This window comes from Epargyreus clarus, unplaced genomic scaffold (assembly GCF_041222505.1).
Source record: "Epargyreus clarus isolate Ecla_fem2 unplaced genomic scaffold, WU_Ecla_fem_2.2 ptg000019l, whole genome shotgun sequence".
NCBI classification, from domain to species: Eukaryota; Metazoa; Arthropoda; class Insecta; order Lepidoptera; family Hesperiidae; genus Epargyreus; species Epargyreus clarus.
Window position 1 is genome coordinate 3,205,349 of NW_027332227.1, and position 16,132 is coordinate 3,221,480.

General features: G+C 34.2%; 1 protein-coding gene across 8 annotated transcripts in view; it reads right to left on the minus strand.

Moving 5' to 3' along the window:
* tmod (tropomodulin) overlaps positions 1–16,132 on the minus strand; it is an 89,755-nt gene that overhangs the window by 13,525 nt on the left and 60,098 nt on the right. For 7 of the 8 annotated variants that reach the window (XM_073083774.1, XM_073083771.1, XM_073083773.1 and 4 more), the window contains exons 2-5: positions 8,760–8,912; positions 4,488–4,655; positions 1,778–1,901; positions 54–169 (exon numbers count right to left, since the gene is read on the minus strand). In XM_073083774.1, the coding sequence (XP_072939875.1) occupies positions 54–169; positions 1,778–1,901; positions 4,488–4,655; positions 8,760–8,912 (561 nt within the window). Of the gene's footprint in view, positions 1–53; positions 170–1,777; positions 1,902–4,487; positions 4,656–8,759; positions 8,913–9,131; positions 9,293–16,132 lie in introns of those variants that run through there. The other variant, XM_073083775.1, reaches the window with a different exon arrangement.

Here is a 16,132-nt window from a genome sequence, read left to right on the forward strand (position 1 = left end):
ACAACATATCAACAATATTACAGTAACATTATACTTTAGTAACAATACCTTACCTTGGGTTTAGTGGCTTTAGTGATACCATCCCACCCGAGGCCGACGGGTTGTCCTTTGTTCAGCAGCGAGGCGTGGTACTGGTCCTGGTTCATCATGGAGTGGAAGCCAAGGATAGCTGCAACACGAAACGAGAAGATAAGTATATACGACTAGTGTAAATCTGGTTATTACGTACTTGATTGCCCCCAAGAACTTAGGTAAATCCGCTCACAATTCGCTTCGATAGGAAATCAATAACTCCTCATTAACTTTATTATTTATTAATATTGAATCATCTATTAATAGAACTTACTTTAACAGTTAAGAAAAGTTTGTGAATAAGCGTTGGAAGATATAATATAAGATCTTTAAAATAATATCTGGAGGCACGGCAGAGCCTCCGCAAGTCGAACAAAAGAAATAAAAAAGCGGCACGGCCGTAGCATGTTTATTTTTCAAAATCCGTTTGGTCGTACTATTGTTGATCCAAGTAAGATTTTTTAAGATTGAAGTAGCATGAGCATGCATTACACATGATGGTAAGTGGATAGTGTATCCTATGAACATTCGTGGTCAAGTATATGTAGAACAGACGTTCGTCCACTAAATGGCCAACAATTCAATAAACAACATCACATAACAGCATACGAAAAATACATGACAAATCATAGTTTCGTTTGAAAAATATTCTTGAACCAAATCTCATAAAAGATGTTGGCGATCGAAAAGCAATTCATACTTGACCCAATTATGCAATGTGTATTACATAAACATTTTATTGAAGCAAATATCAACACCCTCGGCAATGGCGTCTCGGTATATAAAAATTGTTCTGAATGTCAAGAGTAAAATCCGGTAGATGACACTGGATCCGCGCCAAATTCCCACAAACGCCGCCATTACCCGTTATTACAGACAGAACTAGCTACATAACTTAACAACAATATCATGAAATAATTCTTACGATGTCTCTTACGAGAATGTGAAACTAATTCATTTCTCTCTCGACATATCGCGTATAAAAAAAATTGCTCTTCGAGCACAAATTGTGTTAAAAATGGCACATAACAAATCTTTAAAACGATTATTGTATTATGAGGTGAACGTCGAGCTGGTATGTGAAATGATATTTCACTTTGACAAATGTAGCGAAAAAGTTTCTTTTCATACTTCACTATAATTATGATATTGTTTACTTATTTATGTGATAATAGGATAAATTGCGCTTACCTCGGGCAAAGAATTAGCTTAGCTATTCAACGAGGTAATGTCGCCAGCGTTTTGGGGACTCTACCAAAGGACAGCAATTTGGATGAAGCTTATTATATTTAATTTATTTTTCATACATAACTATTTTAAATCCTGTTTAATTAATAATTTTTGTATTTCTATTAGGTTAATATTGTAAATAATTTACTTCAAATAAATACTTAGATTAATGAAAATAGGATAAATTCTAGGTATTTCAAGTCAAATCGAATCACACTGATTTTACTTCCTTTAAAGAAGAAACAAAGGTGGTAGTAATGGTGCCCTCTAAGTATTCAGAATTTACGCTCAAGTCCTGTACATTTTGCGGGGCGGCCTAAGACCTTTTTCGCTAACCAATTTTCAAAGGGAGATCAAACTCTATTATCTCATTCTATCGGGTATTTTGTGTGTTTGTATGCTACGACTTCGTTAACATCCTTAAATCTAAGCCAACTTTACAAAGGTTGCCCAGTTCTGGTGATAGTATACTAACCAGCAAGATCGATGATCTCCTCCTGGGTGGCGGATGTGAGCGCTTGTTCATACTCGTCGCCGAGGTCGATCGCGATCTGCTCGTCCGCGTCGCGCACCTTCTCGGGCACCGGCGGCGGGATCCACTGCAACATTCAGATAAAACGTTGAATACACTCTATGTCATCAACTCATTACTGTCCCACTGCTGGGCACGGGTCTCCTCTCAGAATGAGAAGGATTAGGCACTAGACACCGCGCTGGCCAAGTGCTAATACACTCCATGGTCGTCGTCATCAACCTATTACTGTCCCACTGCTGGGAATAGGTCTCCTTTCAGAATGGGAAGGATTAGGCACTAGGCACCGCGCTGACCAAGTGCTTGTTAGCGGACTTCACATAGTTTTTTATCCCTAAGGTATGCAGGTTTCCTCACGATGTTTTCATTCACCGTTAAATCAAGTGATAATTAATTTGTAATATGAACATAATTTCAAAAAAATCAGAAGTGAATGTCTGGTACTCAAACTTAGTTTCCTCGATGGAGAGGTAGAGTTTCAATCACTAAGCTATCACCGCTTCCATAGACGTATATAAGGGGAAAGTCGGAAGGGTCCGGAACCCCAACCCCCACTTAACTAATGCGTAAAAAGAAAAAATATTAAAAGTGGAGGACCTCTTTTGTTTTTCACTGACTTGTATGACTATTTTTTTACCAATAGCTTACGACGAAAAATAATCTGAGAATGGAAGACATTATTGAAAGTCAAGTCAAGAAAGCAGTGGCTTTTGCTTTTAACTTTCCCCTTAACAAAGCTTTAGCTACGCTTTGACTAAAGTCAATGAAAATAATTGTATTAGGTACATAAAATAAAATATCATGATACTCAAAACTATGTTATTATAACAAAAATAGCGGAAACATACATATTAAATGTTACATTCGTGTAAAAACGTATTTCCGTTGGCCCCGAACCTGGGACATCTGTATAAATAACAGAAATGAAACGTTTGGCGCGAACAGAAGCCTTGATACGCTAAGCTACATATCAATTACATAACTAATTACGACAATTATCGCAATGTCTGTATTCCTTTCAGAGAGACAAAGGGAATAGCCATCTGCAACTTATACAAATGTATTGTTCTTATTCATGGCAGAAACTGTATGCTATCGTCTCATAATAAACCAAGTGCTATTTGGTAGACTTCACACTCATTAGTTGGCTTCACAACGTTTTCCTCAATAATTTAATGGTCTCAGACGCCTCAATAATTATACATTTTATATTTGGATAGCGAAACAAGTGCTCAAATATACCTGTATACCTGTTCATAACTCAATAAAAAGTCGTAAGCGGTAAGGGAAGGGCTGACTGCAATATTTTCCTGTAAACCTTGTGAGTCATTATTCTGCTCCCTAACATTCAAAGTCCCCTCGTTAGTCGTTATATAACATTAAATATGTTTCTACATAGTATACCTACTATAGTTATCAAATATAAAATACATAAACAAGAACACATTATCACGGTACAAATATCTATATCCTTATACTGTAACATTATATAAAACTATTATTATTAATTATTATTTCGTTGTTTTTACAGGTACCTCAGAGGAAACAACTGACTTAGAACTTTTGCGTAAAGATAGCTAATTTAACAGAAATCTTTCCCCAAACATATCTTCAGAGTAAAACTAGAAAAATCCAGATCGTAACGATAATTTTCAGTCAAAAATTGTTTGTTTTTCCTGTTTGTGTTCCTAAACCATTGCAAAAAGAAACTTTGCGGAGGTATTTTTGCACATTGATGCTTTTGAATTAATTCAACCATTTTAAAACAGGTATTGCGAGTTTTTTTAGGCACAGTCAAATTATTTTACATAACGAAAAAACACACAAGAAGGTACTTTTTGAAATTGCATCTAAAATTGGGCATAAAATAGAAGATAAAAATTTAAATAAAAAATGTCATGTTTTTTGGTTAATTGATTATATGTTACATTTTGCTAACCAATCGGACGAAATAACGAAAGTTAGTCATTAAACAACTTTAAATAAATAATTAATTATTCAAATTTATCAAAACACGGCACAGGAAAACGGTTTTGTTAGGTAACAAAATTGTCTTTTCGCAAACACAAAACGATTGCGAAATATTTAAATGATTTAGCAGTCGAGAACAACATTAATCTACTACTTTCCCAATAAAAAGTAGGTTTCCTAAGCCGTTACGAAATTCTAAAGGCTTAAGCAAGTCTTATGTTGCCTTGCAAATATTTGGTTTAACAAAAGTGAAATGGTCAATACAAAGCACAAATGCAAAGTTGAAATGAGTTCGCAAATTAGATATTTTGATTCGTACCGCCAGTTTTCCCGTTCATTCATTCAGTTTATGGTAAAAGTTTTTTTAAATACATATATTTAAGTACCTCATAAAATTACGGAACTAAATAAACTGGATTGGCATGATTTCCCTTTCCATAGTAAACATTAATAAAAGAGTAAGTAATTATTTTTCAAGTATAGTTAGTTTGTACTAGCTTATCTTTGAAACTACTGGACGTATAAGCGAGGCTATTGCATGTCTTAACTCAGGGGTTGCGAATGGCAGCGACCCCGGAACGACGACGACATGTGAACACCCGAAAGATGTCAAAAGTACCTCGTCAACAGAAAAAAGGTGACACAAAGTTGACCAGATAACGTTACAAATTCCCGACATTACCTTCTTGCCCCGGATGACGCCGGCCACGTAGGGCTTCACCTCGGGCCGGTCGGGGGTCTCGAGCGCCTGCTTGTTGATGTGCTCGATTAGCTTCTTGCGGTTCAGAGGGCCGGTGGGGTCCTTCTCGCACGCGTAGTTGTTACGTTGCGATGGGGGTAGAAAGTTGTCCTGGAATAAATATATATTGTAAGTTTAATGTCCTTCATATCCTTAGTGGTAATCGTCGTATATGTCATGAATGCTCAGGACAAATCAGAATTTTCCCACCCCATATAGTCAAAAGCACCTAATTAAGCACATAACAAAGCAATATCTGTGCTTTTTTTAACAGATATAGTTAAACGTCAAAATAAACTAACAACTTGTAAGAGTCGTAAAAAATTTGCAAGTTAAGTATCATATGAAAGTTAAGCATAAAGATAAAGTCTACATTCTATCTATATCTAATCCGTTTTGACGCGAGCAGTCTGCACTAACACTCTGTCATAATAACCATGTAATAAGTTCAAATCCTGCTTGAGTTACTTCCGATAAAATGAAGTGCGTGTTACGGAAAACTAATGTGGAACTATAACCACATATACTGTTAAAAACTAATGTGGTAAACACAAAAATATTTAGACTTATATTAGGTTTACAAAGACGATTAATATAGATTGTTCTTTTTCAGTTAATTGATTTCCACTGATAGCTGTTATTAAAGGTGAGTGATAATATCAGCGTCAAACCAGTGGTCCGATGATAATACTATCATCACTCAGATAAATAAAAATAGTCTTAATGTAGTGATACAAAATACATTTAATATATAATTATGTCAGTTTTATTTATAAATGATTTATATCTTCGCTCCTGATTGTGGCCTCAGTTGACCCAAGAGCTGGAGCTTACCTCGGCCAACAAATTAGTTTGTCAATTATGCGAGATAATGCTGCTAGTATCTTAGGTACACACCCTTAGAGTAGCGATTTTGCTTATTAATTTTGTTCATAAAATTTTAGATTTTATTGTAGAAGTTATTATTATTGTATTGTTTAAAAATAAATTTCATTAACATATAATATACGTATGTTGAGTCTACCATAATTTTACCAACAATAAAATAAAAAAAGGCTCAACATAACGAAATGTATAATATTAAGTTTCATCATAACAAATACCTATCGTAATCATGTACTTTATTATATTTCCTGATTCTTTGTATTGTGAATTAGATAATCATTTGTAAAGGAAGTATATTAATGTTACAAAACATTATTATACATGGAAGAATTGAAGCAATCATAAACCTACCCAGAAATAACTACATAACATTAAACACATAATATTTATACTAACAATATGATCAAGCAAGTTACTATTTTAGTTCTGCAGCTTTGGTCTTCAAAGAACACTGTTCTATTATTATTTATATTAACCACAAATATATTACAATTATGACAGTGACATCACTGGTATCAATTCAATAAAATTGAATGGGAAAACTAATTACTCAAATCTCCAAAAACGTCATATTTCAATTAATATGTCATTAACTTTGGAAACATACAGTAGTTCACAGTAGGTACATATAATTTAATAAGAAGGATAATAAATGAAATATGTATTTTACACGAAAATAAACCTGAATCATCAATTAGTTGAAATCGGAATACTTGGCCATTGTTCTGGCCGTTTGTGCAATTAAGTAATAAACACACTATTGTTTAGTGTCTGTTGGCAGGTGGAATCTTATCTGTTCATTGTTTCATGTACAAAATGGAAACTCAAAGTAGGTCTTCCACAATCTTAATTACAATACAACTGATAAGAAGGCGCCGTACTATGCCTATAACTATACTATAGATAGCCAGTACTGAGTTGCAATAAGTAAAGGATAGGCAACTGGATATTAATGAATTTATTATTAGAATTTACTTTTAGAATAAAATATGATGCAACACGCTTTCATGATTGTCAAGTTAATGTTGTTTAATAGGGTTATATTTTTGATGATTCAGCTTACATATTTTAGTTTTAATTTATATTTCCACATTTACTACGCTCTGTATTACTATACTATAATCCGCCTTAGATATAGGTATTCGTCACTTTGTGTAGTAGACACTAAATTAACTTTAACTTTAGTTCTATTACTACTTTAAGCAGTAAAAATAAAGTTACAGAACTATATCTCTAGTTTTACTGTGTTTTGTATAAAGGCAAGATGTTAAGATAATCTTCAATTAACTCATAGATATATATATTTTTTTATGTATACTGCAAAAATAATTTCAAATCAATCCGAATTCATTCTATTTTGTTATTCCTAATAAATAATATTGTACAATATCCAAACCATTGAGTTGAATTCATATGTTCAGAACAAGATAAATATCTAAATTTAACATGTATGTATAAAAATAGACATTTGTAATTCATATTGCAAATAATCAAGTAAACCTTGTAATATAACAAGGTAATACTCCAATACTTGTACCATGAAGAATATTGTAATCAAAATAATAAGACATAATGCCTATGCATAATAATATTATGATTATAGATGACGTTGAATAGCATTAGAAGTGATGTTAAAGATGTTTTGCCTCATTTTAATAACATTTTAACAAGCACTCAATTAAGAATGTTTTTTTCAAAATAATAGATAATAACACTCCCATACATGCCAAAATTATATGTGGATCATTAATTAAAGTTGTTTAGTCATATTTTTATCAATGATTAGTACAATCATTAGTGTTGAGACTAAAGTCCTGCAGAAAGAACTTAGATCTTGCAATGTAATTAAAACATTTTGGTTTGCAATCAATAAACAATACTATGCCATACTTCAATTCAACCCCTCTCAGGCTTCGATCACCAATTAATAGGAATAGTTTTTATTAGTGATTGAAGCTCTCTGGTTTTTATTGTTTGATACAATCTGATTGTATTTTTATACAATCTGTTATTTAACTGTTTATTGAAGTTTGTTCATTCAATTTGAACCATGCTTAAGTGTTTACACATCATTTATGATTTTTAAGATTACATTCAAAATACTTCTTTAGATGATACACATTTTATAAAAAAAATATTCAAAGTTGTTGTGGTTTTGCAGTATTGTACAGTCAGACACGTCTAACATGATAATATATTTCAAGGTTATTATATATTTAGCTGTATACTTCACACTACAAGTGAAGTTGTTCAGTAAATAGTACAATTAGCCGGCCCACTGCTTATTGTGAATGACCTTCAGTTACTCACATGATAACGAAAGACATGGGTAGCGTGAAAATTGCATGCATGTGGGAAGGATTATCTCAGCGTGTTGATAAAAAAATTCCTACTTGAGGATAAAAATTATCTTTTAATAAAATGAGTAATAACATACTATAGGGATTTTTTTACACTCGATAATAAAGTTGTAGCAATTTTTGTATACCTAAAATTGTTGTCAAGATAATAATTTTTTTATTTTTATCAGATTGTGGAATGTAATGTTTTTTGAGCATATATATGTCTCATTCCTCGACAAGCCCTACAACCTAAATGGCTTAACCATTTTTAACCTATGAGGTTTTGTTGAATTTGTGTAAATTCTAGGACTGATCAAGACTACATTGCTACCATTTTCAATAAATAATTTTTAAGTAGTCAGGTTTTTTATTTTTATAATAATAACTAGTCCTAACTATACTAATATTATGAATATATTAATAATGAAATTAATTAAAACAATATAGTGCTAAGCAAAGTTAAATAATGAGTCATCATTGTGTCATTGTGTAAAGTTAAACATAAATAAATAGTGTTAAGTTTAGGATTTTTATATGAAAGGTATTTTAAAAATCAACAATTCAATAAAAGAAACTGATCACATCAGGAGATTCTAATCAACATTCTATACCCCTAGCAATTTGTAAGTAAAAGATAAAGAAGATACTATCACTATTTTGGACCATTTCATGCAATAAATTAAATATTTCTATATAATTTCAATACTATGTTTTATTCTATGGTAATTTGAAACTGAAACTAACCTACAATACAACAGAAGTCAAGGAAAATGACAATTTGTTTCAACATTTGATGAGGAAATTGAAATGGGTCATGTTTTTTTACTCATCTACAGGAACATTACTGAATGCTCAAACAATTACAGTCAATTGACAATAAGTGTATAACTCTACCTTCAAACTAAATTCTGATTGGGTGGTTGACGTCGAATATTATCGTAATCTAATAGGGTACGCGAAAAATATTTATTTTAATAAGTATACTCACGTCTGGATCGACTTCCTTGGCGAGCATGGTAAGCTCTTCCTGCGACAGCTTGGCCAACAGTTCGTCGACGTCCACCTCGTCGTACGTAGACAGCTCCCGTCCATACAACTTGGCCGGTGTCGTCATCGTCGTGGTCTTCGTACTCGACGACTTCTGCAACACACCAACACTACACTCGCACTTGAACTATTACGTAAATAAATGTACAATTTACAACCGCAAGATAAACATCGATTTTTGACAGCAAGTTCACCACACCCACAACTCGCGCAAGTTAATCGATGAAAGTAGACGCGATGGCGATGCGGTCGCCATGTTAGCAATAACAATACGACAATTTAACATCAGTTGTATTAGGGAACTGTTCCTTACATTAATGTTTTCAATAAATTACAGTATTTATTAATTTGCAACTATTGTCGCGAACGCCCTCTTCGAATGACAGATGCGGACTGGAAAATAAAGTTAAGTGTAAAAGAGATAGATACTTCAATTACTTGGTAGGTGTGAATGCGACAACAAACACCAAGGGAAGGGTACACTGCTTGTTGTGAGTGAAGAAGAAAGGCTGGTTTAATACCGGTTTCTTATCAAGGTTTCCGATAAGTGAAATTATAAAAAAATATTAATAAATACAGTCTTACATCTTATTTACATTAGATAATGTATGGTTACTCATAGATAAGTAATAAATATACATGCATTGGTAAGTAACTGATATCAGTATATTATACTCAGCTACTTACACAATAATATATAGTTCTAAGAAGACTTTTTATGGATTAATAAAGAACTTAAAAAAAAATAAGTAGTATAAAATGAATTCTAGCAAACGCAAAAACATAACTAAGTTTAAAAATACGAACTGGTTTGTAGGCGACCTAACTCTATATTATAATGGCTTCCTATTCCCATGTAATCCACGGCCTGGATACAATTCCTGCCGGCATCTAGTAAGTTTTAGCGTAACTTAGTTTTGGAGCCTAACTGTTCTTTGGATAGTGCTTTATTTTGAAAAAAGATCAAATGTACTTTTATTTACTCCTATTTAACTAAAAACATTTAATACGAATATCTCAAAATAGGTTAATCAATAACAATTTTCATTAGCCCACAAACATTAAAGGTGATAGAACTCTTTGTTGCTCGTCTCCGGCGGCATCACCGCCACACCTACTTCTACCTAATAGTAGCAGTGTTAAGCACTGCTACTCGTTTGAAGGGAGACATACTTTTCTGAGGCATTCCAGCGTAGTCTTCATGGGTAGCGCATCTGTGGCCGACCTCAGGTAGGAATTTAGTCCTATCTAGGGTTTATTACAGGTATCTATGGGCATCAATAGCCACTTATTATTAGGTGGACTGTATGCTCCTCTGCTATAGGTATTATATTAAAGATTACGTTGTAATAAAAAAGGTTTCGTTATCGTAAAAATCTATGTTCCGCACTGGTCAAAAACAGAAATATTCTGTTTTCATTTTTCTCAGTGTCTTTAATTGCTTATATGGTAGAGTAATACCGTACGCGAGGTCGTGACTCGTGACATTTCGTGTCACAATGCTCCTCACAATGGAGGATTGCGCAACGTTCTATTTTATGCCCGCCCGCCTAATGGCTCTCTGGTATTGAACTCACGACGCCATGCCACGACCTTTACTTGTCTGTTACAATCGTTTGAAGTACCTAATCGTAACGTAAGTTTAGTAACACATTACATTAATTACAACCACATACCCATTGCTAAATAGGTGCTTCAATAAAACCTTATTAAGGCAATAAAAGTTATTTCAAACTTTTAAGGCAAACAAAAATAAAAAGATCCTTTAATTTTGAAAATAGAGCTTGACTGTTCAGTTTTTTCAGATAAGTAATTCAATATTACATCACCTTCTTAATTGTAATGAGAATAAATATTTATTTACATACTTATAACATAATTACATATTTATAAGATAACAACCTCATGCAAACGCCTATAAAGAAGTACTGAGAATAACGTGAAATAAAAAGTAAACCCTTTGCATACAATAAGTGCTCTATCAAATTAAATCACCTTTACTAAAATCCTGATCATACTAATAATGGTTCGAGATGTTATGTTCTCGCTTGCTTTATGATTTATTCAGTGAAATGAAACTGAAGTTCAGCACTGAACGCGGTCATTGCTCCAGCCTCGTTCTATTGACTCATATAAAAAGCGTACTATTTTAAAAGTCACTGAAAACCCATATTTTTTACTAAAAATAAAATAAGTAAGTATCTAAAGACTATTGAATACCAATCCGCGTTATGGTTGACATACCCTATTGTAATTTTTTTATACATTTGACACAAATTAAACACTTTAGGTATCTTATTTTTACAAACTCAACGGTAGGTATATCTTATATATATATATATATATATTATCATTATCCGAACTGTGATGTGCTTGCTGATGACTGGAAGCTGATCATGTCTGTATGCTTGGAGTTCTGTGAGTTGTCTGTATGTAAGATCTGTCTAGTTAGTGTAAGTGGCCTCGGCCGTTCTAATTAGATCAATAAAATAAATAAATAAATAATAGAGATGTAAAAATGTATATATGTATATGTATAAGTACAGTAAGTATATCAAATATAAGCAGGTTTTTTATAAGTGAATTCAAAGACTTTATTACAAATATAAGAAGGAAGTTTTTTTTTATGAATTCAAATACTTTAATAGAATTAAAATGGTTGAAGCACGTACATTTTACACCAAACAATTATTACCACGTATTTTGTTGCAGCATACACCTAATAGAATCAATATAAAAGAACGGTGTCTCCTTGATTGGTAGGTGCCTAGATGTAAAGGTCTTAAAAGTCACGTCGCTAAATTGAAAGGATGCTTTTATTGAGAGAACGTGGGTGAATTGTATTCTCGACGTAGAAAAAATCTGTACTGTTATTTATTAGTCATAGCTGTATATGACTGTGAATCACGATTTGTTACTCAGCAAAATAAATTATATAATTAAATTATTTTTTCAATACCCACCCCATCCCATGTTCATATAATTATGATGGTAGAGGCGTTTAGCATACCTACTTAGTAACGCTTAGGTGTAAAGCTATATTTTACAATATTGATCTATTCATCTTTTTCTGCAGCTAACTGTACGTTTAGGAATAATTCTAGCAACACTATTTTAGAAGAAACAACAAAAAAGTATCTAAATCAGTGGTGTGAAATAACCGGCAATTATCGCTATTGTCTCGAGTTAGCGGTTAAAAGAGAAAGCGCTGTGTTCACGAATATGATGATTCTTAATTTTCACACACCTACGTAAATCTTGCGTCTAGAACCTTAGACTATTCATAACTTTGAGGTCAATCTTAACAAAGATCATAAACAATGTAACAACCCTGACATTAAAATACGAGGCATCTATTGATTATTTATCATTAAAACTAAATAGAGATTTTTAATATAATAAATATGTACTTACAAATCTTATTTTGATACTTCATTATTTTAAGGGCTCTGAGAAGATTGACAACAATTTTATCCCTGACAAAAGTGCCCGAAATCGATTGGTTTTCAGTTTTAAAGTGTCCTCCATATGTAGTAAACACGAAGACATATGACTTGCTATTCATCATAACACTTAAATTGTATCGGCAGAGATACCGATGCGAAATATTCTAACATACCTACGTGCAATGGCAGCAATGCATCTGTGATCGATCTCTTAAAAACACTTGTTTTATCTGAGTCGGTTAAAGATATCAGCTATGGACGGCTGTGACCACTTGATATTATGTGGGTTGCATATTCATTTGATACTTCCTTTACACTCGTGTTTACATGCATAGTAAGCACTACTTCACTAACCGCTTCTACTTGAAGCTGGTCATAGATGCTTTGCCGCTCCTGGAGGTTAAGATATCGTCATATCGTCAGCCGGCATGCAGACACCTTTTTTCCGTAACGCAAAATGTTTTACGCTAGAAATGTATTTGGCGACGGCACCTCCTCGGTCGTACCCTACTAACTCTACCACATTCCTATCCATTTTTATTAACATTGTTTACTGACACATGTTACGCACGAGATTGATAAGCGTATGTGGTTGGAAGCTGTGACGTTGTAAACATAATAGCAAAGTGCATTTATTCTCGGTGCAACCATTTCGAACTACTCTGAGTCACGTACAGTTGTTTTGTTTGTAAGTTGCAGATACAATTTGATGCGATGGTGATTGATTCGATTAAACGTTTGTTCCTGTTGACCACGCGCAACGCCAGGCCGACCGCTGGCGAGCGGCCAGCCTGCTATAATTGGTGGTCGCCACATCAGAGACAAACGGTATTCTTAGCTGCACATCGGACACTGGCCTTCCGAACAACATTATTGTGATTCTACTAAAAAAATAAAAATCCTAATAGCCATTCGTACTTGACCTCCTAACGCTAGGGATGTTCCACGATTACGATTCGCAAAACGCAAAGGTGAACGACCTCCTCGCTCGAACTAAAAATAATTGCACATCAAAACGCTTGATATTTCAATGTCGTTTAAAAAATAAATTGTCAACGACATTGGTAATGTAGATGTGTTTATAGTGCGGAATGTACATCCGCATTTAAAGTGCTATTAAATTAGCCGAAAATATGTCGCTGCCGTACGGGCCGCCACAACAAGTGTCGCCGCTTATAAGAGGGCTACGATTTGGTCTATTATTCGCTGGAATATTGTACGCTCGCATGAAGCAAGCGAGGTACAATTCATTGGAGGCAGCATGGCGTGAGGAAGAAGCCGCTAGGAAGATCATTCGTGATAAAGAGCTTGCGAAATTGAAAGCGAAAATCGCCGCGGAAGAGAGAGAAGCCGTCCGCCAAATTGAAACAGGCGAAATGTTTAAAACTGGTAAGATTTAACTGTTAACTGTAAATATAGCCAGACAAATAACGCTTTCTACATAGTTTTAAAACTTTCAAACAAGTATTTCCTGTGTAGTGGAATGGCACTAAAATATAAAAACTAAGCACTAAAATATGATCGCGGAACCTCAGACCCTAAAGAAAAAAATGGCAGTTTTACCTACCTGGCAGTTTTAGCTGGACATCGAACCATGAACTCCCTACGCCGTCAGTCGCCATCTATGACAATTCTATGAAGTAGCTTTTCGTGTAATTTTCTAGTTTTATTCAAAATGTGCAACAACCATTTGTAAAGTATTTTGTTTTGTTTTTTCAGATTAGGATATTGTTGCTCCCATTACAGAAGACTGGAACGACTTTACTACTAGGCTATTTTCATTTTGTTTGTTTTTTATTTATGTTGAAAAATTATATAAAGAAAATATAATAATGTATTTACAACAACGCCAAACTTATTTCTCCATCCTACAACCACGGCTGCAATTATATTATACATACTATACTATTACCTATATATTAATGTCTACTGTTATAAGGCTAAGATGGTATTACCGCTACAAACTGTTATTAGCTTTTGCACCACATAATTCTATGAGTGAGAAAAACTGATCGTCCTAAACGTGAGTGTGGGCTGACTTACTGGCTTCAATAATCCCCAGGAGTCACGATTCAGACTCAGAAAACGCATCTGTGATAGGCTTCAGGAAGAACCACCTTTTTTTGTTGTCGAGGGGGAAATCTTCGTCGTGGGAGCGACACACGAGCGACCCCCCCGGTGGCCGTCCTCGGCGTCCTCTTAGCGCATTACCCCGTCGCGCTCCGCCCAGGTGAGCTTTACGCTCCCCACACCGTCTGGTGCGTACGACGCTATGCGACCACAGATCGCCGTCCTTCCCGGGGCTGCTGGTCGTACGGTTCGAGCTCCCACTCTTGCCGCCCGCAACCCCGGAAGTCCCCTTTTAGTCGAACCGCCTTTTAGGAGAATCTTCTTACCTTCCTTCCAGATGACGGTAGACACGTAGGAAAATAAAGCTTTCGCCGTACTTTAACTAAAGGCCAGTAGGTATACAGACGAATTCATATATAGATGCCCCTTTCTGTTGAAGAATTTCTTTGGAAGTTTGCTATTGACAAATACACTTTGAACGTTACAAAAAGGGTGAAGAGCTAAGGAGAGAGGGGAGAGAAGTGAGAAATTCTTAGTTTAAATCTACTACAAACGACACAGCAATCTAGCTAGAGTTGACAATCTGCAATTACTTGCTGATGATACATTAGATTTGCTACGGGTCTAATTTCATCTAGAAACTAGTAATTTCTACGTAAAGAGAATATAAACGTGCATTTTCTTAAGTCCTATGTTTACCATAGATCTGTAGAAAGTGTGTTTAAGCTAATCATTATTTGCAAGCGATACCTATACCTACATACATAGATATACAATAATATAATAAGAAAGCTACATAGAATGCCTCAACATTTCTGTATTATTTTTCACTTTGTAGAATACCTATAGTAATTAAGTAGGTACTTATTAGTACTTCCTGCGGTTTTTGACAAGAAACAGTTTTATTTTAAAGTTAAAATAGCGTAGATAAATTTCTTCTGAGAGATAGCAGTTAACATTTTATAAAAGTAGTTTCATATGTACCAGAACAAAAACATATACACGACTCCGATACGAAGACATATAATATAATTATATTCAAATCAGTTATATAAAATAATAATTTATTTATTTTTATAATGTAAAATTATGACCTTCTTATGTATGAAAGTACGTTTTGTTAGGCTTAGCGGTTATCATTTTAAATTACGACGCGTTCACCATAAAACCCGTTATCAAACGACAAACGTGAAAGTTGTTAAGTGGCGGCATTTCGCTAAACCTTCAATTGTACGGCTTGTTCAACTGTCATCAAGTAACAAGTTAAGCAAGGAAATATGAATGGAAGATTAGAGAAAGAATATTTAGATAAAAACTGGACAAGTGCAAGTCGAACTCGTACACGGAGAGTTCCGTACCACCAAATTTTTCATATTTTTTTTTATTTTTAGTATTTGTTATTATGGCAGCCATTGAGTTAAATCCATTGTGAACATTTGAACTATTACAGTTAAATAGATAAAGCGAAAAGCGTTGAAAAATAGCGGTTTATTGTATGACGACATTGACGACCACCGTTTATTTTCAACTTTTTTTTAGTATTTGTTGTTATAGCGCCCACTCTTATACATACTCTGTGAAAAATCAAGTGTCTATCCATTACGGTTCAAGAAATAGAGCCCCGTGACAGACGGACAGACAGCGAGTCTTAGTAATAGGGTTCCGTTTCTATCCCTTTGGTTCGGAACCCTAAAAATACAAAACACTTTTAAAGCCCACTCAAATTAAGAAACAATGTGCAGTGCGGTACGTTGTGGTTTAAAGGGTGTCATAAGGGAGACATACTGATGCGTGGTGT